The sequence below is a fragment of the Phyllopteryx taeniolatus genome, chromosome 3 (assembly GCF_024500385.1).
Source record: "Phyllopteryx taeniolatus isolate TA_2022b chromosome 3, UOR_Ptae_1.2, whole genome shotgun sequence".
NCBI lineage: Eukaryota > Metazoa > Chordata > Actinopteri > Syngnathiformes > Syngnathidae > Phyllopteryx > Phyllopteryx taeniolatus.
This window is the reverse complement of record NC_084504.1, coordinates 17,617,623-17,644,776: the sequence shown is the minus strand read 5'-3', so window position 1 is coordinate 17,644,776 and position 27,154 is coordinate 17,617,623. Positions and strand designations below refer to the sequence as shown.

Genomic DNA, 27,154 nt, shown 5'->3' with positions numbered 1-27,154 from the left:
CACGAATAAACTGGTACGGACCGAAATTACGAGGGTTTCTCCAAGTCAACATGAAAATAGAGCAAATGGAACATTATTCGTTCGAACAACAGTGTGAGCAGTAGACTAGCTCATTTAGTAATCAAGTGTTTTTTCTTCAATTTATTTGTTATGGAGGATTTTAGAAGCCTTTGAAGTGCTCATTCCATGATTTGTTTTGTTTTTTAGAAAATGCCACAAAGATTGTGGCTACTTGTCGCATTGCTACAGTAAAGAAAAGTAAGCTTTTATTAATTTCTAGCAAGCTCACGAGGAACATTTTCAGAATTCTGATGAATATCTCATCTGTCATTCAATTCTTTTGCATTTGATTTTTTTTTATTTAAACAAAACATCTTTGCTAAACTTTCATCTGTATTTACTGTACTTTTGAAGCACTGCAACATTAAATATATTTGAATCTCATTTCCAATAAATTGCCCACATTTGAGGGAGTGTTTTGGAGTGTATACTACATAAGAAGAAAGCCACAAAAAATTGATTCTGAAGGAAAACTCAGTTTCCTAACACATCTGTTGAGGTGGTCTCATTTATAAGAATTATAATAATGTCCATGCCATTGTTTTGGGTTAAGTCATTGTACATTTTTGTAAGAGAACATGTCAAACTATTTTTCTGGTCTTTTTAAAAAATATATATTTTAGCAAAATTACCTGAGGTCAAAAGAGGAAGGAAGAGAGGAGGCAACACTGCAGCTTTTACTCAACCTTTCATCCCAGTGTGGTATCTGCTTCCCTTGTACCCCGTCTTCATCCTATTCTTCCTGTCATCCTCAAATCATTGCCGCTTCCCTCCCCTTGGTACATACAATCAAAGATGACTCTTCATCTGAGGTAATGATTTTCCTATACTTTTTGTGTTCCTTATCATTATTAGTTCAATGCATGATTTATAAATTAAATGTATTGAGAGACTAAAAGCCACTTTCTTTTCATTTTTTTAAGATCCAGGGTGCATGGGACGATGTCCGTCTTCAGCTACGCTCTCATCTGTTGGAGCGGCTGTCTATCGACGGCTCAGCGACTCATGGAGTTTCTTCCTTGTCCATCACTGAACGAGTCCACTTACTGCAGCAGCTGTGCTTCTTGTACCCTGAGTCGGAAGTGCTCACTCATTACCAGGTAACAGCCATTTGGCTTTGAAACATGAACATTTGTGTAACTGACGAGTTTTTTAAAACAATACCATAATTGTCTCTGTGTAGACATTAAAATTTCTGTGATAAATCTTTAACGCATATGTCACAACTAAAACAATAGTGAACCAGAGAGTCGTTGTTTAAGATTAACAGAACAAAAAGAGGGTGTTCAAGAAGTCAGTCAGTTTTTACATTTGCAAAGTGTTTCTTTAAGAAAGTGACACTGCCAGCTACTAGCCTTCCATTAATATTGGCGCATTTTCAGACAGACCAGATGGATGTGAACAGTAATCATCTTGACATTCATCTTGACATTGTCATGTAAGATAGTGAAGCATCATGGGAAGTATTCCAGAAGCCATAATGTGTTCATGCAATGCCAATATAAAAGGTAGAGTACAGAATAACTATACCATGGCATATTATCTTTTTGGCTTTATCGATCCAGGGACTAAGAGGCCAGGCCACGCTGGCTCTTCTGCACTCTGCCATGTGCTCCAGTCCAGCTGGCGTAACTGGCTTTGACAGAGTGACTATGGCCTTCCGCTCTGTGATCCCAGCTCTCACCCAGGCTCTCACAGAAGACCTCCATGTACTTCCAAGAGTAGTTGAGCCACACGCCATCTTGGGCTTCCTAAATGCATCTTACCTCTGCCCTGTGGCTGGTGAATTGTCCTCATTGATGGAGAGAGAATGTGAGACTGCCCTGAACACCATGCCCGGCAGCAAGATAAAAAGATACTCATCCAAATCTCGAGCAACAGTTGGTAAGTAGTATTTTACTCGTCTTTTAACACTGTTGCGTTTATTAAGTTGTTTCTCTTTCCATTTTCTCTTTCCACTTTTAAAGAGTTCTTCTCTTCAGCTTCACTTTTCCATTACATTCCAGCTGTTGTGTGTGAGGCCCTGAGCCAAGATCCTTGAAAGTGATTGTCAGTAACTATTCCCATTGTAATTGCTTTCCTCCTCCTCATTTGATTCGTTTTCCTAGGGTCAAGGCTTATTTGACTCAAACTACTTCTAAACACTTCATTTGCAGTTAATCTTCAAATGAAATTAACTGGGAGGATGATTGTAAGGACTGTGAAGCATATCTTCTTCTTTTCCTTTCGGCTTGTCCCTTTAGGGGTCGCCACAGCGCTTCATCCTTTTCCATGTAACCCTATCTCCTGCATCCTCCTCTCGAACACCAACTGCCTTCATGTCTTCCCTCACGACATCCATCAACCTTCTCTTTGGTCTTCCTCTAGCTCTCTTGCCTGGCACCTCCATCCTCATCATCCTTCTACCAATATACTCACTTTTTTCTCCTCTGGACGTGTCCAAACCATCGAAGTCTGGTCTCTCTAACTTCGTCTCCAAAACATCGAACCTTGGCTGTTGCTCTGATGAGCTCATTTCTAATTTTATCCAACCTGGTCACTCTGAGAGCGAACCTCAACATCTTCATTTCTGCCACCTCCAGCTCTGCTTCCTGTTGTCTCTTCAGTCTCTAATCCGTACATCATGGCTGGCCTCACCACTGTTTTATAAACTTTGCCCTCCATCCTAGCAGAGACTCTTCTGTCACATAACACACCTGACACCTTCTCCCACCCGTTCCAACCTGCTTGGACGTGTTTCTTCACTTCCTGACCACACTTACCATTGCTCTGGACAGTTGACCCCAAACCTTGGATGCTCAGAACTACTTCGTCTAGCTCCTTCCAGAATTTCTCTTTCACCTCTAGGTCACATCCTACTTGTGGGGCATAGCCACTAATTACATTATACATAACACCCTCAATTTCAAGTTTCAGCCTCATCACTCGATCTGATACTCTTTTCACCTCCAAGACATTCTTAGCCAACTCTTCTTTTAAAATAACCCCGACTCCATTTCTCTTCCCATCTACACCATGGTAAAATAATTTAAACCCTGCCCCTAAACTTCTAGCCTTACTGCCTTTCCACCTGGTCTCCTGGACACACAATATATCAACCATTCTCCTAATCATCATGTCAACCAACTCCTGAGATTTTTCTGTCATAGTCCCAACAATCAAAATCCCCACATTCAGTTCTAGGCTCTGTGCTTTCCTCTTCTCTTTCTGCCGAAGAACCCGCTTTCCACCTCTTCTTCTTCTTCGACTTCGACCCACAGTAGCTGAATTTCCAACGGCGCCCTGCAGGTTGACTGTGCCGGTGGCGGACGTTGTTAACCCGGGCCACGACCGATCCGGTATGGAATTCTTTGGATGAACGCTTATATTTGGCAAAGTTTTAAGACGGATGCCCTTCCTGACGCAACCCTCAGCATTTATCCAGGCTTGGCACCGGCCTACAGTTTGTACTGGCTTGTGCCCCATAGGGCTGCATTGACTGTGAAGCATATCCAAGGTCAAATTATGACACTATGCCAGCAACTTCACTTTATGCTTACTCTATTCAGGAGTATACAAATGAGAGATTAACCCCCAAACCATCCTTCTCCTTCCGTGTAGTGTTATATGGTCTTACAGGATGGAAAAGAGGGAGAACAAAGAGTGCTGCAGTAGTTCTTTCAACAGATTTTTGAGTGGTAGAAAATTCAGAATGTCAGTATGGTGGCATTGACACCGATGTCATACCGTGAGACTAGAGAAAAGTGTACTTTTGATACTTAATTCCCTTTGTTTGTTTCACATTGACTTATTTAGGACTTGCTGACGATAAGGCTACGCCAAGCAAAAAAAACAAATCTAAAGCATGTGAGCCATTGTTTACTTTTTCAAAAATTGTGCACGTCAGTTTCCCTGTGGAGCAGCGCGAAAAGCATCTTTACATCTGCCATTCTTGGGTAAACACGCCGGCAGCCTAGCCTCGCCTTTTCCCTGTCTCTCCCTCTCTCTCTTTGGTTTTCTCCTTCCCCTCCGCTTAAATGTGAGATGAGAGGAGGCAGCCAAGATAATTGGCCATGCGTCAGTTGGCCTGTTTGATCACATAACGTAGCGGAGGCTACACACCTACGTGCCGCTCAACAAACCGTCAAATGTAGCACCGGAGGCAGAACACAGCTCCAAAGGGAACGGGGGACCTGTGTTGTGCAGTTTTGCTTGTGCTCAGTTGAGGTGTTTGTGTGTGTGTGTGTGTGTGTGTGTGTGTGTGTGTGTGTGTGTGTGTGTGTGCGTGTGTTTGACTATCAGCTGCAACACAGCTTTGAGGGCTACAGTTGGGATTACATTTTGTGTAATCACCCTCCCCTTTCTTTTCCCTTCCCCAAATTGCTTCAGAACCCCCATGTTCACCACCCAAACGCCCGTGGCTCTTATTGAGCCACAGTTTGAACAGCAATGCATAATCTGCTTTCACACTTTACTGTCTATACTGTATGCTACGCCCATAATTGTCAAAACAATTAGGGCTACGGTAACACAAAATGATTCTATTTTCATAAGCATCCAATGACTCTTTAGATCTCACTGTCCTCCCCTGCTGTGTTATTGTTGGTTCCTGCAGTGGAGGCAGGCGGTAGGTATATTTTGATGAGAGCTTTGCCTGGGAGACTCTGCAGGCTCCCAAGGGAGAAGTGTTGTCTGTAGCATCATCCACTGTCAAACCACCGAACCATTTAACAGCATTCAATAGCATCTGTCTTCTCTTTTTAACCCTACTGCCTCAAAGGCAGGCGCTGACATTGTACCTAGACAGATGTGAAGGGTCGTCTCAACTCTCTTTTACTTCATCTACTTTCCCACTTATTTCCGTTGTTACTCTTTTCTCACACTCACTTCCTTTCCATCTTACCTGTCTTTTCCCGTCTTCTCATAGTTTTCTACTATGTGGTAGGCTGAACAGTGAGGCAGCTGACTCGGCTTGACAGGCTGGTCAGGATTTACAAGCGCACTTCCCTGAGTCTGTACGGTGTCGTGAAAAAGTATTGGCCCCCTTCTCAAATTCTTATATTTTTTCATAGTTTCTCCACTTTAATGTTTAGGATCATCAAACAAATGTAAATATAAGACAAATATAACCCAAGTTAATTTAAAATGCTGTTTTTAAATGCTGATTTAATTTAGTAAGGAAAAAAACAAACAACTATTCAAAGTTACCTGGCCTTGTGTGAAAAAGTAAATACCCCCCTTGTTAAATCATGAATTAATTGTGGCTGATCACAATTTTTGGTTAAGCCTGATTACCACCAGACTTGTTCAATGAAGAAATCACTTAAACAGAATCTGTGCTGACAAAATCCCGTCCAACAAAACGATCCAAAGAAATTCCAGAACAGTCGAGAAATAAAGTCATTGACATCTATCAGTCTGTGGAAATGGTTACAAAACACATTTCTAAAGCTTTAGGACTCCAGCAAACAATAGGAGCCATTATCCTCATATGGAGAAAACATGGAACAGTGGTGAACCTTCCCAGGAGTGGCCGGTCCACAAAGATTACCCCAAGAGAACGGCAATGAATCATCCAGGAGGCCACAAAGGAACTCAGGACAACGTCTCAAGAACTGCAGGTCTCCCTTGCCTCAGTTAAGGTCGGTGTTCCATGACACAACAATAAGAAAGAGACTGGGCAAAAATCGCATCCATGGAAGAGTTACAAGGCGAAAACCACTGCTGATCAAAAAGAACATAAAGACTGTCTCTATGGTGCTTCAGTAAATGTAAAATATGAATTAAAATTGTCCACGCATTCCTGAATTCCAGACATTGTTCTGCCAAGAGGCCTGAAATCAGGTAATTAAAATTTCTCGAGCTTATCTGCGTCACTAGCAAACATCTTTGACTACCTCTCCCCTCCCAAGCGAGCGCTGTCAACATAACAAACGTGTGCTTTCACAAATGGGTCTTCTACACGGAGACAACCAATCAGGAGCAAGGGGGGCCAAATATGGACAAAGCGGATACAAAACTTGCTCAAACAGAAGTTGACTCATTTGACAAAACCAAGGTGTTGTTTGAAATGAAATTGACACTTTTATATCAAGTCCATCTTAGAGAGTCACTTTATGGAGGTCTAAATAGCCAAAATATGGTACCTTTAAAGTCATACATCTACTATAAATGTGAGAGGTTATATAGGTGGACATTTATGAGTGCATATTGGTATCCAGCCATCTTTGATTAAATGTGGCTTCTTGCTTCGTTGGCTCACTCAGAAAACTGCATGATTTAGAATCATTTCATATCTCTTAAAAAATATACATCATTCAATTTCAATTGGCATTTCAGTATGCATGCATGGTTACATGAACATCAAACATTCTGTGCAACTTCTCTACATGCACACATCTCATTTATTCCCTAACAATAGAACACATGGGTGAAGGTGAACTTTTAAAATTCTGTTCAAACACTTTGCAACCCTATTCTGATAGAGCTAATTTGAATTCCACTTTCAATAAATTCCCTGTCTGACGATGTTGCCAGCTCCCTATAGGTAACAAAAAAACAAAAAAAAACAAAAAAATGAATTGAGTTTGAACATATACAGCGAACATATTCACCCCAGCATATATTCGCTCCCCACCCCCTGCCTCACCCTCTGTCGCTCTTTGAACTCTTTCATACAGAAAGCGCAGCAGCCTATTCAGTGGGGAAAGAGGTTGTGTGTAGCGACACGAAGAAGCTCGGCTGAGTCGCTGCCTGGCATTGGAGGTGCTTATAGGGATTGAGGCTACTTGGGAATGGCGTTTGTTAATATTTAATAAGAGCTGTTCCTCTAGATCATATCTCTGACTGAGTTTATTCACACTGTCAGCCAGGGACGTGCAACCGCAAGCTGCCATGTAATTATGAGCGAGGAAGAGTGGGGGGTGGCTCCTGAGCAATTTCTATGTACACCTGAGCATGATGTGTTTGGCGCTTTTGACTTCTGGTAAGAGTATGACAAGGCTAGTTTTACTAAGTTGAGTGACATCAAAGACAATTATCTTTCCCAACCCGTGGGGATGTGTATTATGTCTGCCATTTATTTTTGCCCTCCAAGTGATCACAATGGGCTTGAAAACGCTCACTTTCCTGGTACCTTCCTTTGAGAGAGCAATGACAAAAATGACTATCTTATCGAGAGCAGCCCGCACATTGTGATAGTCTATGTGATTCACAGAAGACCTGAAAGCAATAATACAGGCAAGGGTAAGTATTTTTAATGAAATGCTCCTGTAGCCAGGCAGTGCAAATCCTCTCTCTTCTTCGTGCAAGTTGCTTGGTTCAAATCAAGTAGGAGGAGACATTTAAAATCCCATCTCACCACAAAGAGAAACAAGGACAGACACGTGTTAAAAAATGCATGTCATTCACAAATATTATGCCCCTATAAGTATAAACCATTATAACCATTTTTTTTTCTTCGCACAAGGCAACTTAATGCAGATACAAGTATTGCTGCAGTATCCTTCTGTGAAGGACAGGTGGCCCCCTGCAGAGGCCTAGGTGGAAGAGCCCCTAGGAAGGACCACCAGGGCTTGGGTTGCTGTGTTTATGTGCGTGTGCATGTGTCAGCATCCGTATTTGGGAATCACAGCAGGACGCCTCCCATAATAAGGCTGTCTGAGGGAGCAGTGGGCCGAAACTGACAAAGAGGACCCCAGCTGTCACAGGGCCTAGAGGACCAATTCACTGTAGCTGATCGCCTCCTTCCCCGCAGTTTTACACACACACGCATGCACGCATACACTTTCTCATTCACAGGTGCACCCTAAGGCACACACAGGACACTGCTTGACACCCTGTAATATGATTGCGCAAGGTTAGAAACTCAGCAGAACACAACGCAGGTGGAAAAAACGACGACAGGTAGTGTAGCCAGATTTAATTGTCCCAATATGCTCTGCATCAGAAAGGCTACCGGGGGCGAATCCTGTCCATGGCAACTAGAGCAGCATGAACACGTCACCATACACAGATACACCCCGTCTCCCACCACGTCGACAACTTCTCAGAGGTATCCAATCCAACAAAACTCATTGCAGCTCTGCTTACCTTTTGGTATTGACCTTATAGTAGGGGTGTTGCATTTGTGGCACCTATGGATGTTTCTGCATGATAGAGCCTCTGCACGATAATGTTTCAGGAAGTGTAGTCTTAGTTGCTTAAAAGTGGCTCTGGGTCTTTGCACAGCCTAGCTGGTCATGTCATGCTTGGAGCGACACAGTGTGGAAGCGGTTATTATATAAATTAGCCCCACTCTTACGTAACAGTTGAGCGGAAGTGCAGAACAGCTCACTCATGACCACATTTTCAGAAATGGGCAGATAAGAGTTTAAACAAGATTGTTTAATTTCACACTTGATGGTTGATTATGGTCAAATTCTGAATTCGACTTTCTGGGGTTCGACTTTGAAGGTTGCACATCATTGTGGTGTATCGAGCAAATAAAAAGTATTTTTTCTTGTTTAATATGATCCATTCATCTACTTATCCCTTTGCACGCTTGCAGTACAGTTGACTTCTGTGAAGAAATTTATGTAATACGCACCGTACCTTGACCTTTTATTGTGCATAATGGAATAAAATTCACTGGCATTTTGAGATTCTTCTACCTCATTGAATTACACTATGGCTAAACATGCACCAGAAATCACCTGTAAAGTGCACACATCACATGCCCATTTGCCCAATGTGCTGGATATCTAAAATCCAGTGGGTAAGGGGGGGGGATCAGACCGAAGTCCCGGTGGTCTGGTTTACACATCCAACAGGCAGAATGGGAGAAAAAGCGAAAATGAGGACGCGAGGGTGAGACGCTATGCTGGAGAGAAATTAAATCAGTAGCCAAATTATTGCATGATTGCCCATTCCCCAAAGACTTGGGTATCATTTGGTAGAAAGTGTCTCATAATTGGTTTTCGGCCATGTCAGACACATGCAATTCCCTTACTAATGGCTGTGTTAGGAAGAACTGGGCCTCCTGGGCCAGAGAAGGACAGAAAATAGCCAGGCGCCAAAAAGCATACGATCTCCTTTCCCCCCTCAGATAAATAAAAGTGTATGAGAGAAAAGAGCGACGCAGAGACGGGGAAAGACGCCAGGATGGAGTGTGTGTTGTGAGCTAAGAGGAAATGAAGTGGCAATAAGTGCAGCCAAAGGGGAAATGCTCTTCATCGTGAGTTTAATACATCAGTCTGGGGATTTGACAGCCCGCCACACAGCAATTGTTTACCTTTTTGCTCACTGGTTGCATCTGCTCTGTTTTGTAAACGGCATTAAACTATTCGCCCGTAAACACCGGAATCAATAACAACTGCTAAGGGAATTCCCTTTTTTCCCGCCTCTCTCCCTCCCTCTCTTTCTGTTTCCCTCGCCTCCACCACATCCTCCACTCTCTCCCCTCTGTCTTTGCTCCCTGCCAGTCAAGAGCAGTTTGTGTGTGTGTTTGCATGATCGAGAATGTGCATGTGTGTGTGTTGTAGAGCTAGTGGTGGTACCCACAGGAGAGGCAGACAGAGAAGACTGATGGCTCGCCAAAAATACCTGCTGTTTGTTTGTTTGTTTCGTTTGTGTTACATTGTTGTCATTGTTAAAAGCTACAAAACTGAGACTGGACACACACACACACACACGCTCACCCCTGCACATACTGAACCAGTACCATGTCAGCTTCTGTTGTGATATATAGGATAATATGGGGAAACATTGATTTTTGTCTGGAAGAACATCATCACACCGTATGGATGATCTCTCTTATTTAAACATATTTTTAGCCTGCTTTCAGCAACAGACGTCCCTCATTGATTCTTACTACACTGACCTTTGGCTGAACCCTTCTGACTGCTCGTGCCCTGAGTCATTCTGCTCTATGGGACACGCTGCGCACAATGCTGTACGACGCACCTGGGTGCTTTTAAGCACACCCTCTCCATCAAACTGCTTTGAGAGCTTCCATTTGCCCTCACTGTTGTGACAAAGGTATAATGAGGTTTAGATGGCAGTGTACTAGACAGCTATGGCTATAGGGCTATTTGGCTGGGTAGACGACAATAAATACTGATATAGCATGGGTAGCTGCAGGAGAGGTGGGGAAAAGAGCCCTTTTAAACATCAAGGTCATGGCCAAGAGGAGCATTTAGTGTGTTGCTCATGGAGGGTGCTAAATGGACTTGAATGCTGGGAAGGAAAAGATGATGCTCGAGAAAAGGTGATGGCCAGCATAGGATGAAGTGGTGGTTAAAGGACGCTCAATTACTTCCCAAGCCTGACCACTAGATTAGTGGTCAGGCTTGGGAAGTAATTTCAGAGAATCCAGCCAATCCGTCTGCAACTTGTCCCGGCATCATCCATTTTGGATTATTTACACTGAGGCTCCGAGATGATGTGTTGGTGTCTTCACAAATAGACATGATTGGTGTTGCGTGCATGAATGTGCGAGCTGGTGAGGCAAAGGCAAGCACGTGGGTGTCAGACAGGTCACGCGTGTGCACATGCAGCATGCGCACATTGTCCCACCGGACCCCATTACAGAGGAGTTGCCGAGGAGCAGACTCATGGAATTTAATTGCACATACACACCAGTGCAGCCGCACAGCAGATAATCATTCCCGTATTCACACGCAATTTCATACATGCCTGCACACACACATGCACATAAATAAATATGTACACTTAAAATTGCAAACACCAACAAACTTGAGGTCAGGCTATAGTCCGTGGTGGCCACAGTCTGGTTCCAGTATGGCAATTATAATCCAAGAGTGACATGTGCAAATGTATGCCAAAGTGTCCTCTCTAAATTAGGTTGTTCAAAATGATCGGTTTTTCATGCACATAAATACAGTGTGCCCACAAACACTCCAAACTCACACAAACATAATCTCATAATCACGCAGACATCATGAGCGGGTCAAACCTCAAGCGTGATTAAGAGATAAACCCCTGGGGACAGTGTGTCATCATATTGTCAGATTTTTTTTAACAATATGGCAAAATTACATTAGGATCCAGGGGCAATGATGTTACAATTATTGGCTTTTTCCCCCCCTCTCAATCATCACCACGCTTTCAGAGTCAAGGCTAATACTGAGCTCATCCAGTCCCAGATGCCTTTGCAATGGAGCTCATTTAGGCAAACACAAAGTATTTGTGCATGTGTCTGGGAGTATAGCATCACATCTCCCTGCCACCCATTCTCCTGCTTAATGCGGAACATCCCCCGGGTGATATGTTTGGCAGCCTCCAAAATGGGAAATCCATATTTGCCAAAGGGGTCATTGTCGGGTTAGGGGGAAAAAAGTTTTGCACCAAGAGAGATGGATGTGCATGTATGACTTGTAGGGGGTGCCAAGTTTTGCATATTCTCACTGTCTCTTTGTTTATGCGGTGCATTGGGAAAACATGAATGGGTCGATATTTATAAGAGGTGTCGTGCTAGACAAGACTGCGGGTTGTGGGTGTTTTCTGATGAGTGAGTGTCAGAAATCTACTTTCATGAAATTGTTTATTCTTTTCTGAACTGTAAACTTTAGAGCGGCTCGCAACTTCTTTGTATCTGTGTCAGTGAAACATCCACAAACACTTCATTTTCTCCACAGCGCCAATGGAGGTTCCCATGAAAAGTAGAAACTTCAGTTTGACCTCCCACCAGTTAAGGGCGTTAACCCAGCTGGCCTGCACAATGCTGGCCTATGAGAGCAGCCTCAAAGAGATAGTCACCAACATGACCTTCATTAATTGCACAGGGGAGGCTCCCTGTATAAAAGGTAAAGTGCCATCCGTACAACATAGCAACATCGTTTACATCTCCATATAATTGATCAGTGACACGTGTATGCTTCAGTATGTCTGCATATTGCCAAAGGAAATATTTGTTTAATTTGAATGCCAAAGGTATTATTTTATTACATTTATTTTATGCACAATATACATATGACAATTGTAAAAAGTAATTATAATAAACATTGTTATATTTTATTATTTGTCTTATCAAAAGTTAGGCCTGGTACAGACATAAAGATAACACATTTTTTGTCCTGATTTTGCGCCTTCCCGACCAAGGAAGACAGACGCCAGATTTATGTTTATTTATGTTTTACAGCATTATCCCATAAACGTATTCTGTGGTAGGAAGTGTGTTAAGAGGGAACTTGTTCCAATAATAGGATCTGAAAGGGGTCGGGGCCAACCTTCTTCTTCTTTTCGTTTCGGCTTGTCCCGTTAGGGTTCTCCACAGCGTGTCATCCTTTTCCATGTAAGCCTATCTCCTGCATCCTCCTCTCGAACACCAACTGCCCTCATGTCTTCCCTCACGACATCCATCATCCTTCTCTTTGGTCTTCCTCTAGCTCTCTTGCCTGGCAGCTCCATCTTCATCACCCTTCTACCAATATACTCACTCTCTCTCCTCTGGACGTGTCCGAACCATCGAAGTCTGCTCTCTCTAACTCTGTCCCCAAAACATCAAACCTTGGCTGTCCCTCTGATGAGCTCATTTCTAATTTTATCCAACCTGGTCACTCCAAGGGCGAACCTCAACATCTTAATTTCCGCCACCTCCAGCTCTGCTTCCTGTTGTCTCTTCATTGCCACGGCCTCTAATCCGTACATCATGGCTGGCCTCACCACTGTTTTATAAACTTTGCCCTTCATCCTAGCAGAGACTCTTCTGTCACATAACACACCTGACACCTTCCTCCACCTGTTCCAACCTGCTTGGACCCGTTTCTTCACTTCCTGACCACACTCACCATTGCTCTGGACTGTTGACCCCAAGTATTTAAAGTCCTCCATCCTTGCTATTTCTTCTCCCTGTAGCCTCACTCTTCCCCCTCCACCCCTCTTATTCATGCACCTATATTCTGTCTTATTTCGGCTAATCTTCATTCCTCTCCTTTCCAGTACATGCCTCCATCTTTCTAACAGTTCCTCCACCTGCTCCCTGCTTTCACTGCAGATCACAATGTCATCTGCAAACATCATGGTCCACGGGGGACTCCAGCCTAACCTCATCTGTCAGCCAATCCATCACCACTGCAAACAGGAAGGGGCTCAGGGCTTATCCCTGATGCAGTCCCACCTCCATCTTAAATTCATCTGTCACACCTACAGCACACCTCACCACTGTTCTGCTGCCCTCGTACATGTCCTGTATTATTCTAACATACTTCTCTGCCACTCCAGACTTCCGCATGCAGTACCACAGTTCCTCTCTGGGTACTCTGTCATAGGCTTTCTCTAGATCTACAAAGACACAATGTAGCTCCTTCTGACCTTCTCTGTACTTTTCCATCAACATTCTCAAGGCAAATAATGCATCTGTTGTACTCTTTCTAGGCATGAAACCATACTGTTGCTCGCAAATACTCACTTCTGTCCTGAGTCTAGCCTCCACTACTCTTTCCCATAACTTCATTGTGTGGCTCATCAACTTTATTTCTCTATAGTTCCCACAGCTCTGCACATCACCGTTTGTTCTTAAAAATGGGCACCAGCACACTTTTCCTCCATTCCTCAGGCAGGGTCGGGGCCAACAATCTTAAATATTAATAGTGTTTATTTACAACCAAAAGTCTTAACGTGTGTGGGGAAGAGATGACTCCTGTGTCATGCTTCTGTGAATTGTGACGTGGAACCGAATGTAGCCATCAAGAAGCGACCTGATTCAGAAACAAGCAAGTGGGTGTGAATAAAAACAAGCATGTCCTACCTGAAACTCTAAGTCTGGTGGACCATAGAAATGGAAGAGCAGCAGTGTTTTTTAACGTCCACTTTAACGCTTTCTCCTGGATTTTTTTCTAAAGTCTTCTCTTTTTTTTTCCGTTCGGCATTTTTCTCTAGAAAATATCCCCGAGACCACCATCATTACCGCCTCTCGTGTGTCCTCTTCCATGTTGCGTCTTGTGTTTCCTGATTGTTGCTATGTTTCTTCTTCTTTGTTTTTGTTAGATCATGTTTGATCATGCAAGATTTCTGTCTTGGAGGACTACATTCTAGATGGGTGGTGGAACACAATTTCTTTTGGTGTGTGGTGTGCTGGGTTGTACTTATCGAAGCACACCACACACAATTATTGGAGCACACCACATACAGTATGATCAAAACTGTTCCTGCTTTATTTTTAACAAAAACATTTTAATCATCATCTTTTATTTATAGCAGAATAAGTTTAAAATTACTCTCCCTTGTTCTGACTCATTGTCAACATTAAAATTGGCGGAAGGGGTCTCCCAGCTTTATTCATCGGCCTTGGCAGAGGTCTGCGCTCTACTGAGTGTCATTCGAGCTGTCTAGAATTCATTTATTTGAGCGTGGGGTTTTCCCTTTATTATCCTTTTTGTTTATCAGTTGAACTCTCAAACCATAGAAATAACAGAGAGCTTTTGCATGCTGTAATTCCCATAAAGGTTACATTTATAAAAAACAAGACTTGCAGAAAGGCTCAATTTACTGAGAGGTAAACAGCCTTTAAAGGCCAGTTATCCAAGTCATTAATTCCAGGCAATCAAATGGCTTAATTACCAGAAATTCATTAAACAGGCTTAAAGGTCAAAAAGTGATGTGCTGGCTGCTTCCTCCTTCTTCCATTCCAGGCGCTCGTGTTCGCCTAAATTGCCTCGCCTGGGGTCTCACTCTTTGCCTACTGATTAGGATACTCTGGCCTTGATGTGCATGCTTTTTAATTGCAACCTAGCCGAACATCTCGTACGCTTGTCTCATGTCACCCCTCCACACATACTCACACACACATCCACATAATACCCCTCCCAGAATTACCCTTTACAGTCTGTTGTTTATGCCATCTGAGTTGAATTGGATTCTAAACCCTGAAAATTAGACTTATAATGGTATCGCCATTAGCCTCTACCACCTGTTTCCTGCCCCCTCCTTTAAGCTGTTCACTGATACTCTCTGGTTACCACATCTCATTTTGACTAGTGGGTCAATGTTGGAGCAATGGAAGTTACAGTATACAGTTGCTTTCATGTTACACTGTGGGAATAAGTCATATTGATCATACAGTATATCCTTAGTAGTATACTGTACTGTAGAAGTCTGACACCACATAGCCTTCTTTAAGTGGAACATAGGGATTTACGTAGGATCATTGGGAGTCCGACACAGTTAAAATATTTTTTTCTTGTGTAGGCATCTTGAAAAAGGCAAAAGAGGAGTCAGACTTGACAGGATTAGGCAAGATATTCACAGCACAAACACCTAACATATCAGAGGTGAGTTATTTTCTCCCTTGTAAGAACCTAACAAGACATTAAACATTACTTTCAGAAATGGGAAGAACAATGATTTATCTGTTTTGCTGTTTTGAAGGTTCTGGAGTTTGACTGGAGGTCGGCCTTTAGTGGGCTGGCCCCTCATATGGCTCACTGTGTCAAAGTGGTCCTGGATGATGTTTGTACCAAGAGTCTTCAGCAGGAAGAAGCCCTCCATTCCTCAGGGCACTGCTCAATCTTGCTGGAAAATACAAGTGGACACAGGAGCATCAACAAAAGAAACATAAATGTCACAGAAGACAACTTTAACACGTACTCAGAGAGAGACACTCCTAACATGGTAGCCAAGGTAGTCCTCAAAACAGGATATGCTGCCACCTCTATTCCCTTAACGCTACAACTCTACTCACTAGTGATGCTTTTCAATTGACAAATTAGGCACATGAGGTACTACTAGGTACTATTTCTATTACCTGGTCGGCCAGCCTTGCAAATGTGTTGAATCAACACCATATGGATGGCAAAAAAACACTGCTGGTTACTCATTGGAGCAGATTTTTAAATACCGTGTCACCATAATATTTTAGGATCATACATAGCAAGAAAACACAAAGCAAAGCAAAGTAAATGTATTTATATAGCGCATTTCATGACTAAGGTAAGGTGCCTCAATGTGAAAAAGCATTTAAAAATAAAGAGCTGTTTTTTAGGTTATAAACATTGAAAACAAAGAGAAAAAAATTAATAAATAAAAAGATAAAATAAAATAAAAATAAAAATACCATTAAAACAGTGTACATTGCAAGAAATATCATTTAAAAGTGGAAATGCTCCAAAAAGCATGGGGGGGAAAAGAAGACTTTTTAACCTGGACTTAAAAACATGCACACTTGGGGCTGACGTCACTTCTGTTGGCAACTTATTCCATTTGTGTGCAGCATAATAGCCAAATGCTGCTTAACCATGTTTGCTTTGGACTCTGTGCGCCACTATTTAACCTGAGTCTGTCAATCTCAGAGCTCTACTGGGTTTATATTCCATTAGCATTTCATTCATGTATTCAGGACCTAAACCGTTTAGTGGTTTATAGACCAGTAGCAGAACTTTAAAATGTATTCTAAAGCTGACTGGAAGCCAGTGTAAAGACTTTAGAATTTGAGTAATATGCTCTGACCTCTTTGTTCTGGTCAGAACCCGAGCTGCAGCATTCTGAATGAGCTGCGGCTGTTTAATGCTCTTTTTAGGGAGTCCAGTCAGAAGACCATTACTATAGTCAAGTCTACTTGAGATAAATCATGGATGAGCTTCTCCTGGTCTGCTTGACACATGCAAGCCTTCACTCTGGATATGTTCTTCAGATGGTAGAAGGCAGTTTTAGTAATTGATATGACTGTTGAAAGTCAGGGCCGAATCAAAGTTTCAGACTTGGTCTTTGGTTTTTAAAGAGAGTGACTCCAGGTATTTACTAACAGCAATGCTCTTTTATTTATTGCGAAAAACAATTATCTCAGTTTTATTGTGGTTTCATTGAAGAGAATTTTGGCTCATCCAGTTATTTATCTGTTTTAGACAGTGACACAACACCTCAATTGAACTGTAGTCATCTGGAGACACTGCTAGATATAACTGTGTGTCATCTGCATAGCTATGATAGTCAAAATTAAAGTTCTGAAGAATTTGACCCAATGATAGCATATACAGGCTGAACAGGAGGGGTCCAAGAACTGACCCTTGAGGGACCACATAGGTCATTGCCATTCGATGAGATTGAACACTTCCAATGGTTACAAAATAACTCCTTTCCTCCAGGTAGGACCTGAACCATTTAAGGACTGTGCCATTTAGTCCTACCCACGTTTCCAACCTGTTCAGCAGTATATTATGATCTACCGTATCAAAAGCCGCACTGAGGTCCAACAAGACCAGAATTGACACCTATCCCGAGTCAGTATTCATCATGTATCATTTAGCACTTTGATAAGAGCAAATTCTGTACTGTGATGAGTTCGGAAACCTGATTTGAAATTGGTCAAAATGTCCATTTAAGTTTAAGAAATTGCTGAGTTGATTAAAAATAACGTTCTCAACAATCTTGGCTATGAAAGGGAGATTTGAGATGAGTCTGCAGCTTGCTAACATGGAAACGTCCAGCGTTCTATTTTCTAGCAGAGGCGTAATGGCAGCTACTTTAAGAGCTTTAGGAAACTCGCCTGACTGAAGTGAGCAATTGATTATTTGCTGCAAATCCACTAGCACAGACTTCACAATAGCTTTGAAAAAGTCAGATGGTATTGAGTCAAGACAGCTCGTTGATGGTTTCAGCTGCTAAACCGTTTTCTCTACAGTTTTTTGGTCAACTGTATCAAATTCTGACATGGTAATAGAGTTTTTTCTGTGTGGCTGCTTTCCTGCACTTTGATTGAGAGGTCTTTACCATAATTTTGCTCCTCCATGGTGTTCTAAGTCGCCTCAATATTGTCTTAGTTTTAATAGGAGCGACATCATTCATGACATTAGAGATTTTCCAGGTGAAATTATCCAAAAGTTCATCAACTGTCTCAGCAGTCACAGTTTGTGGCACAGCAATGGTCTCCATAAACTTAGTGGCGGTACTCTCATTTATGTACCTTTTCTTAATAGACATAGAGGTTGTCTGAACTTTTGGAAGAATCTGTAATTCAAAGAATACACAAAAATGGTCAGAAATAGCCATATCCTTAATGTCAATTGATAGAATTTCAACATCTTTAGAGATGACCAGCGGCACGGTGGACGACTGGTTAGCACATCTGTCTCACAGTTCTGAGGACCGGAGTTCAAATCCCTGCCCCGCCTGTGTGGCGTTTGCATGTTCTCCCCGTGCTTGTGTGGGGTTTCTCCGGGTACTCCGGTTTCCTCCCACATCCCAAAAAAATTTGCTGGTGTTGCCTCATTTAAAATGGTATTACAGCTACTTTCTGTTGACCACGTTTCATTTAGTAACAAAAAGTCCAGGTCATAGCTTATAATGATGTCATTAATCAACATTGATTTATTACCCAGTGACCTGATATTGAAAAGAGCTAGTCTCGCAGAGATAACTGGAGACAATGGTTTGATAGATTCACATTTTATCCTCACTAAGTGTGTCGTTCTACTTTTTTTGTTCCATATTTCTTTGACCAACTTTCTGTCCCTTGTCATTACAGGGATCAAAAATGCCTGATCTCCATAGGGGTCTGACTTATTCTGGAAAAAACCTTGCAGATATCAGTCAGATTCGCAGATAAGGTTCTTCATGGGTGGAGGAGGGGCCCTTCACATCTTAGTGGACGGTGGTTTCAGGCGAGGGGGGATGGGAGGAAGATCTTGGCGCGGTGTGCGTTGGATTCCAATATTGACAATAGTCTTCATCCTGTCTGTCACACCTAGCAGAGAATTTAGGCGAGTAGAGAGTGAGTTTTGCGTTGCTGCATCTTTTTGTCTTTCAGCCGTGTCACCAAGGCCAGTGTTTTCTTTTTGGGCCGCTGAATGATGTACACAGTAAAAACATTTTGGCAGCCAATAACTTAACCCCTTGTCTATTTAGACAGAAACCGTCTGCCTTGTAAAGATGTCTGCGCTCCCAAAAAATGCAGAAATTGGCAATGAAACTCACGGATAGTGCTGTACACACTTCTTTGAGCACCTTATTAAATTGACTGAGCCTAGAGAAACGTTCATCTCCAAATCGTACAAGTGGGAGAGGTCCACTAATAAAAACCTCAGCATCCAAACATTGCACTTTTGCTAAGAAATCGCCTCAGCACCTCTGATTGCTGCTTGAGAACATCCAGGGCCCCTGCGTGTATAATGACATATTTCACAGTTGGGTGGTGATTAGTGATCTCCCAAGATTTTTTTTAGAGATATCAGACACCATGTTATTGGTAAAACACAGTACTTTGGTGTTCATCTCACTGCAAAAACGTTTCACATCCCTGACAGCTCCATCACCAACTATTAACGTTTGGGGTGCCATTTTTTTCTTGTATGATTTAGTTTCATACCTTTCAGGGGTGGTGGGGGGTGAGCATTCTTGGCCAGGGTCTTGTAAAAGTGGCTCAAATCTATTTGTAAGTCTGATGTCAATGCTTTGCATTTTTCTTGCTCTTCGCTGTAGCGACCATCCACGGCCGCTCACTCGGGGTTGAAACAGCCCGCAACGCAGGCCAGCCGGATTCCTCGGTAATCTGCTGGTGTTGTGTCTTCCCTTTTAGATGTTGACCCATATCTTTGGGCTTTGCTACCAGTAAATTACAGGGAGAACTGCTGGATGGTCCATTACCGTTTCCACAGTCCACATCCGTCCTCTTTGTTGAGATAAGTGGCTGTCTGTTAGCACACTTCTGCTCACCATTTTGAGACATCGGTAGAGTGGTTTCATTCCCCGACTGTCCATTTACATCCACATACACTTCAAGACGGTGGACTTTCGTTTCCAGGATTGACATCCTGGTGGCACGGTGGCCGACTGGTTAGAGCGTCAGCCTCACAGTTCTGAGGAGTGGGGTTCAATCCCCGGTCCCGCCTGTATGGAGTTTGCATGTTCTCCCCGTGCCTGCGTGGGTTTTCTCCGGGCACTCCGGTTTCCTCCCACATCCCAAAAACATGCATTAATTGGGGACTCTAAATTGCCCGTAGGTGTGAGTGAGAATGTTGTTTGTTTGTATGTGCCCTGCGATTGGCTGGCAACCAGTTTAGGGTGTACCCCGCCTGCTGCCCGATGATAGCTGGGATAGGCTCCAGCATGCCCGCGACCCTAGTGAGGATAAGCGGCTCAGAAAATGGATGGATGGATGGATGGATGGATTGACATCCTCTGCAGCAGTCCGTGATAGTCCTCAGTGGAAAAGGGAGGCATCTTGATTGCTGGTCTTGTTGCTAATAGCAGGCTTGTGCTAATTAGCAGGCCACTCTCATGTAATGGTGAGAGGGTATCAGAAAATATTGGAATATAGCAACAACTGACTGTATCTACAAAAAAAAAGTACAGTTCCACAGGTTTAAAAATATCCAGGAGTCGCTGCTTCTTTTTTTTTTTGTCCTGTTCGGCTGTTAGGTCAAGCAGAATGGAGGATCTGTATCCCTTTTATGCCGGAACAGTTTTACTGTGTCACAGTAGAGTTTTTAAGCTTCCGCTGTGGTATTATAATTGAGATTTATTGAGAATCAGACTTGTTCAGTCGAACAGAACAAAGTTTCTAGAAGGAAGAGAGAAACAAAGACAAAAGACAAAGCACTAATTGTAAACAGGATGAGAGAAGTAAATCATTACCTTATCTACAACAATGAAACATTAAATATGAGTGTTGAATGGGGCTGTAGTGCTACACCCTGTGAGGGAAGGACAGGACAAGATACAACAGGACAACGACAGGAGAAGAAGCATGCAGGACAAGGGTCGTGAACCCGAATGTACAACTGAAGTGTGGTGGCATTAATTATGTGAATTATAAAAGTCTAGAGGATGAGAGTATAAGTGAGGGGATACAGACGCGATTTGCATATTCATGAAGTTATTTGTCACAGTAAGTGCGTGACCCCACACCCAGTGAAAGAGTCCTAGGCTTGTGTGTCTGCGGATACATGCAAGTGAATTGATACCGTTTTACATGCACAAACACTGACAGAAGTGTCCTGTAATTGCTCTGGCCGCACCGCGGCGGCTGAGGATCCCACCCAATCAATTCAGGGGCGGGATCAGGCCCAGGGTTCCCAGAGCAGCCCGGCGGACGGGACACGTCCCACACCGAGGGACCCAGGGCGGTCCACCGGCCCCACCGAAGCGCCCCGAATAACCGGCCACCTGGTGGGGGCCGCAGGCACCCAATGCCACCCACCACCCCAGCTAACCCCCCCCACCCCACGCACCGCCCTACACGACCCGCCACCCGTCCCCCCTCCACCCCCAGGAGAGAAAGATGCCCCCTCCAACCCGCAGGGCCTGCAATCCGGCCAGTCCCTTGTCAGCCCGAGGGCAGGAGAGTGTCCCTTGTTTGTTGGAAAGGAAGGCGGATAGGGGCACCCGACAAGGGAACGATAAGGGGGTGGCGGGGGCGGCCATGGAGTAGCCGCGGGCCATGAGAGGTCAGCCCCAACACCAAGCAGTCATCCAGCCCGGGGGGCCCAGCCTCAGGCTTGCACGGCCATGCAAGCAAATGAAACCCACCTCCCCCCCTATAACTATGACTGCCAGGTCCCCGACTGGCAGTCATTGGCCCTACCCAGTGTATCTGTGCCCCCAACCCCCCACCCCCCCGAGTGGTGTGGTGCATTGTGGAGGTCAGTGAGCCAAGGGAGTGGGGGCAGGGCTGCCAGGCACTACTGCCTAACAGCCAAACCCCCCCGACCCATGACCCACCGCCCCCCAGAGATAGGTTTATGTGGTGCATTAAAACATGGGGAGTCTGTGTGATGCATTTAAAATCCAGGGAGGAGGGGCAGAGCGCACGGACCGGGAAACCGCACAGACGTGCTGAAACCCGATCCGACACCCACACCCTCCCGATCCCTTACCAGTCCCCCAGGAACCCTTTGATGACTTTAACTCTTAATTGTCTAGTCTTAGCCAATTTACTCCTTTATAATATTGTAGATTTCTTGGTGCTGTCTTTAACTTGTGTACAGCTCACATTCTCATGTCTACTACATGACTGTTGTGTTTATTCACACCTCTTTTACTTCCACTCCCCCTCCCCTTAGGCACTGACAGTATTTGTGGCTCTCATTTATGAGTGTCAGAATATGGCTGTGCCCTGGACCTGTACAACATATTTACATGTAGGTCAATGCTTTAAAGATTAGAGCCTTTCAGCACAAAGGTTATACATGCATGCATTTGCATTCAACAACATAGACCGACAGCCGAGACCAGCCTGGTAGCTATGTATACTATATTTATGTCTTACTATACAAGAACATGGTTCAAATAAATAATGATGAATCAATAGTTAAATGCACATTTGAAAGTTAAAACCTCTTTGTTTTTTTATGCGAATGACCTTCAGTGTTGGAATAATGATAACATTCATTCTGGCTACAAATAGTACAATACATCCATCATAGTAACTTAGATAGTGTATGGTACCTTAGATGCAATTTAGCTGATAATGTACCAACTGTCAGAGTGACACTGCAATTTTAGCATCCTATTAAAAGAAGAGAAATAGGGGTGGCCTTTGCCTATGAGAAAGGTTGATGCTGGACAGTGACCAATAGTTGACGCCTGAAGCTGCATCATCAGCGTGGGAATGCATTTATTACTTTACTTAATTGTAGTGACTTTCAAACTTCAAGGTACTTACAGTGCTTTAATAGTGCTTTAATACTGTCTACACATTTACTTACTGATGACGCAGCATCAGGAGCAACTATATCTTGCTCAAGAACACTGAGACATGGTCACAATGGCTCAGGATCGATAGGATTCACGTTGGGAGACGACCACTGTACCACCTGTGCCGTGCCGCCTGTATGATTCATTGCTAAAGCCAAGTACATTTCCTGGCAAGAGATAAACCTTGAAGAGAGAAAGTTGGCCTTTTTTTTTGCAACTTAGCGATCTTAGGTTTTCGGCTTATTTTGCACAAATTACTCTTACAGTATGTATCGTATGGTCTTAATGCATACATTGTCTCCGATATTGATTCTACAAAGAAACTGTGAGCTTTATCTGATTGACAGTGAAATCAGAATCAGAAGTCAAGAGTTAAAGGGTACATTTTTATGGGGGAAAAAATTGCTTTTATACCAGTAGTTTGGTCTCTGGAGTGCATGCCCACCCATCATGTGTGAAATTACACAACCAAGTAAATCTTATTTTTAGCTGCGTATTTCCTATTTTGCCAGATTGTGACCTAACAGTTCGGCTAAATTACAGTGCCGTGAAAAATATTTGCCCCCTTATCAAAATTCTTATATTTTAACATTGTTTCTGCACTTTAATGTGTAAGATCATCAAAAAAAATTAAATAGGCATATGCAGTGGGTGCGGAAAGTATTCAGACCCCTTTAAATTTGTCATTTTTTTATTTTGCAGCCATTTGCTAAAATCATTTCAGTAAATTTTTCTCCTCATTAATGTACACACAGCACCCCATATTGACAGAATTTTTGGGGGGAAATTTTTGCTGATGTATTAAAAAAGAAAAACTAAAATATCACACAGCCATAAGTATTCAGACCCTTTGCTCAGTATTTAGTAGAAGCACCCTTTTGAGCTAATACAGCCATGAGTCTTTTTGGGAATGATGTGACAAATTTTGGATTTGGGGATCCTCTGCCATTTCTCCTTGCAGATCCTCTCCAGTTCTGTCAGGTTGGATGGTGAACGTTGGTGGACTGCCATTTTCAGGTCTCTCCATAGATGCTCAATTGGGTTTAAGTCAGGGCTAGCTCTAGGAAGGGTTCTGATCGTCCCAAATGTCTTACATTTCAGGATGAGGAGGCCACTGTGCTCTTAGGAACCTTAAGTGGAGCAGAAATTTTTTCGTAACCTTGGCCAAATCTGTGCCTTGCCATAATTCTGTCTCTGAGCTCTTCAGGCAGTTCCTTTGACCTCATGATTCTCATTTGCTCTGACATGCACTGTGAGCTGTAAGGTCTTATATAGACAGGTGTGTGGCTTTCCTAATCAGGTCCAATCACTATAATCAAACACAGCTGGACTCCAATGAAGGTGTAGAACAATCTTAAGGATGATCAGAAGAAATGGATAGCACCCGAATTAAATATGAGTGTCACAGCAAATGGTCTGAATACTTATGGCTGTGTGATATTTCAGTTTTTCGTTTTTAATAAATCTGCAAAAATTTCCACAATTCCTTTTTTTCTGTCCATATGGGGTGCTGTGTGTACATTAATGAGGGAAAAAATGAACTTGAATGATTTTAACAAATGGCTGCAATATAACAAAGAGTGACAAATTTAAAGGAGTCTGAAAACTTTCCATACCCACTGTATTTAATTCCCTGGAATATTATTTTGTACAGCACAATGGAAAGATTTTAGGAAGATTTATCTTTATTTTGCAAAAGCAGTTAGCGCCATAGGGCTGCATCTTTCAAAGTAATGCTAATACAGCTTCAGAATTGTTTCACCCTAAGCCTGCTGGAAAAAGAATAGCATTGTGTCAACCATAATAATTTTGTATCCGTCATTTCCTCTATCATTTCATTACCTTTTCCAATTTATTTCCTTTACCCTTCATAAGGCAGAAATTGAAACACGAGCAAATTCAACACCCTCAACATTTAATACTGTAACAAGACTTATTTAGTGTGACTGACATTGTTCAGATTTGTATTCTATTAATAATTCTATTAATTGATCAAATTATTGTTTTGTCATCATAAATATTGTAGTAAGGTGAAGTATACATATTCCTTAGTATTCATTACTTTTGTTCATTGTTTTGGTTGGGGTAAATCATGTGGTTTTATTTTATTATAAGGAGGAACGTTGGGTCCATTTCAATAATATAAACCTGAATGATAAAGGTTTCCTTTTGCTTTTTATTTATTAATGTAATTACGTTTTTGCCTTCTCTCCCTCCTCAGTTCTGTGTTCCGATGGTTGAGGAGCTGGATGCCTTGCTACCCCTGGCAGCTGCCTGCAGGGACAGTTCTCTGCTGGCGGTTCGATCAAGCTTTGTGGAGGCGTGTAGCCGGGCAGCGTTAGCCATGCTGGGCCATTTAGAGAAGAGAGCCCTTGAAGTCCCATCCTCTCTACCACTCAGACATCTGCCTGCTCTGCTGGCCACTTGCATTTACTTGCTCCAACGATTGGAGCACTACCATGCACGGCTGAAGGACTCAACCTCTACTTTAACCAAAGTGTAAGTAGAAGGTGTGTGTTGTGTCTTACTATAGTGTATTTGTGTATATTATCTGTCAATCAGACTCTTATGTTTTAACTCAAAATGTTTTAAAATCATGTTTTTGTGGTGTTTTCAGGTAGCACACAAAGCAAAACAGGGATTTTTTCTTAAAATAACACATGAAAAGTGGGGAATAGTTACACAGCACAGCTTTATTGCTAGGAACCAAGAAAAAAAAAACCCGACATGGATGGTCATATTCCATCCATTTCCATCCATTTTCAACACCGCTTATCCTGGTTAGGGTCGCGGGGCGCTGGAGCCTATCCCAGCTGACTTCGGGCGAAAGGCGGACTACACCCTGAACTGGTCGCCAGTCAGTCGCAGGGCACATATAGACACGGACACCATATAGACACCATTCGCACTCACATTCACACCGTCACTGAGTGGGAACTGATCCCACGCTGCCCGAAACAAAGTCAGGCGAGTGCACCACTACACCATCAGTGACTGGTCATATTCCATCCTAGGAAATATTTTCCAGCAACCAATCAGCAACATCACATCAAGTGTGTCTAGCATCCTCTAAAAAATGTGCCTTACTTCAAATAAACACCTGGTACTCTTTGCAGTTGCATAATTGTATGCTGCAGACACCATGTGCCCTGCAATTGGCTGGTGACCGGTTCAGCAGGGATAGGTTCCAGAAGCCCGCGACCCTAGTGAGGATAAGCGGTAAAGAAAATGGATGGATTGATGAATTTCAGAGTGGTGTGATCAAAAAGATCTCATCAGTTATCACCCAGGTAAAAATAGTGACGTTACGAGATGTGCCGAGTCTTCAAGGGATGTGTCGGGTAATGGAAGGGGCGTTCCCGCAAAGGCGTATCGAGGCTTACTTTATTTAGGAGGGCCGGAAATTATGAATATATTTTACACTTTATGTCGGAAAATTACTTGGTCAAACATTGTTTTGTAATGCAGTTATTCACAAGAGCCAAACAGATACAAATATGCAACGCATCACATATCTGGTTACAATACAGCTGCCTGTGATTATGCACCTGGCCAGCAGGTGTGTAAGTGTGCACATGAAGCATCAAGAAATGAATCATTATTCAGATCAATGGCTGAAACGTTACGATGCTTCATGAATCTTCATCTCTCCATCACTAGCGTAAGTATCCCACTATACTATGACTCAATTAGAGATGAATTCTTTTAACAGTTATGGCACATACAATTAGAGGAATTGACCAGGATGACACTTTCAGACACTACCTAATGTAATAGTTTTATGAAAACAGAAACACAGTGCAACATAAATCAACAATAAATGCGGCAGTTACATAAGGCACACATTTCATGAAGTACTGGTATTATACACAGAAACGATAACGACAATTAACGTAACAATACGGATGTTAATTATTGCAGCAACAACAACAACAACAAAAACTCCACATTGCATTGTGGGAATTGCGCGGCTGTCACGTATGCTCGTTTTTGTTAGTATGAGCAGCTAGCTTTGTGAACGGTCACGCAAATAGTTACACAGCGGGCCGGCCGTGTGCTGTCTGGGCTTCCTATACGTTACAGTCTGGTGTAGTCAGAGTAGTGTTCTCGAGAATCGGTCTTGTACTTCTTTTTTTCACTTTATTTACCGATCAGCACACATCTAGCATCTATTTTACATTCTTCTTCATGTCCTTTTCTTCTTCGTCGCCTCTTTTTGATGTAATATTTTGATGCAGTGTCCCCTAGTGTTCTTAGATGCCAAAGTTGGATAAAATTGTGCCTTTATAACAAGATGACAAACTTGTTCTTTTTTTAAATTAATGCCTTATCTTTTTGATGCTCACAAGAAATGGCAAGTTTAAACTGAAATCTATTAATATTTGTGTTTTATTTATCTGTATTTGTGTTTGAAATTGCCTCACTAGAAATGTTTGAAGACAAGAAAATGCACTTTCCTGCTATCTGCACAGTGAATTTAAGAAAAATA

The 27,154-nt window shown here is 42.7% G+C and overlaps 1 protein-coding gene across 8 annotated transcripts in view; it reads left to right on the top strand.

The window, feature by feature from the left end:
* kiaa0825 (KIAA0825 ortholog) overlaps positions 1 to 27,154 on the top strand; it is a 174,464-nt gene that overhangs the window by 14,048 nt on the left and 133,262 nt on the right. For 7 of the 8 annotated variants that reach the window (XM_061767232.1, XM_061767230.1, XM_061767228.1 and 4 more), the window contains 7 exons: positions 684 to 872; positions 984 to 1,160; positions 1,626 to 1,944; positions 11,676 to 11,843; positions 15,226 to 15,308; positions 15,406 to 15,657; positions 24,887 to 25,164. In XM_061767232.1, the coding sequence (XP_061623216.1) occupies positions 684 to 872; positions 984 to 1,160; positions 1,626 to 1,944; positions 11,676 to 11,843; positions 15,226 to 15,308; positions 15,406 to 15,657; positions 24,887 to 25,164 (1,466 nt within the window). The remainder of the gene's footprint in view (positions 1 to 683; positions 873 to 983; positions 1,161 to 1,625; positions 1,945 to 11,675; positions 11,844 to 15,225; positions 15,309 to 15,405; positions 15,658 to 24,886; positions 25,165 to 27,154) is intronic. The other variant, XM_061767235.1, reaches the window with a different exon arrangement.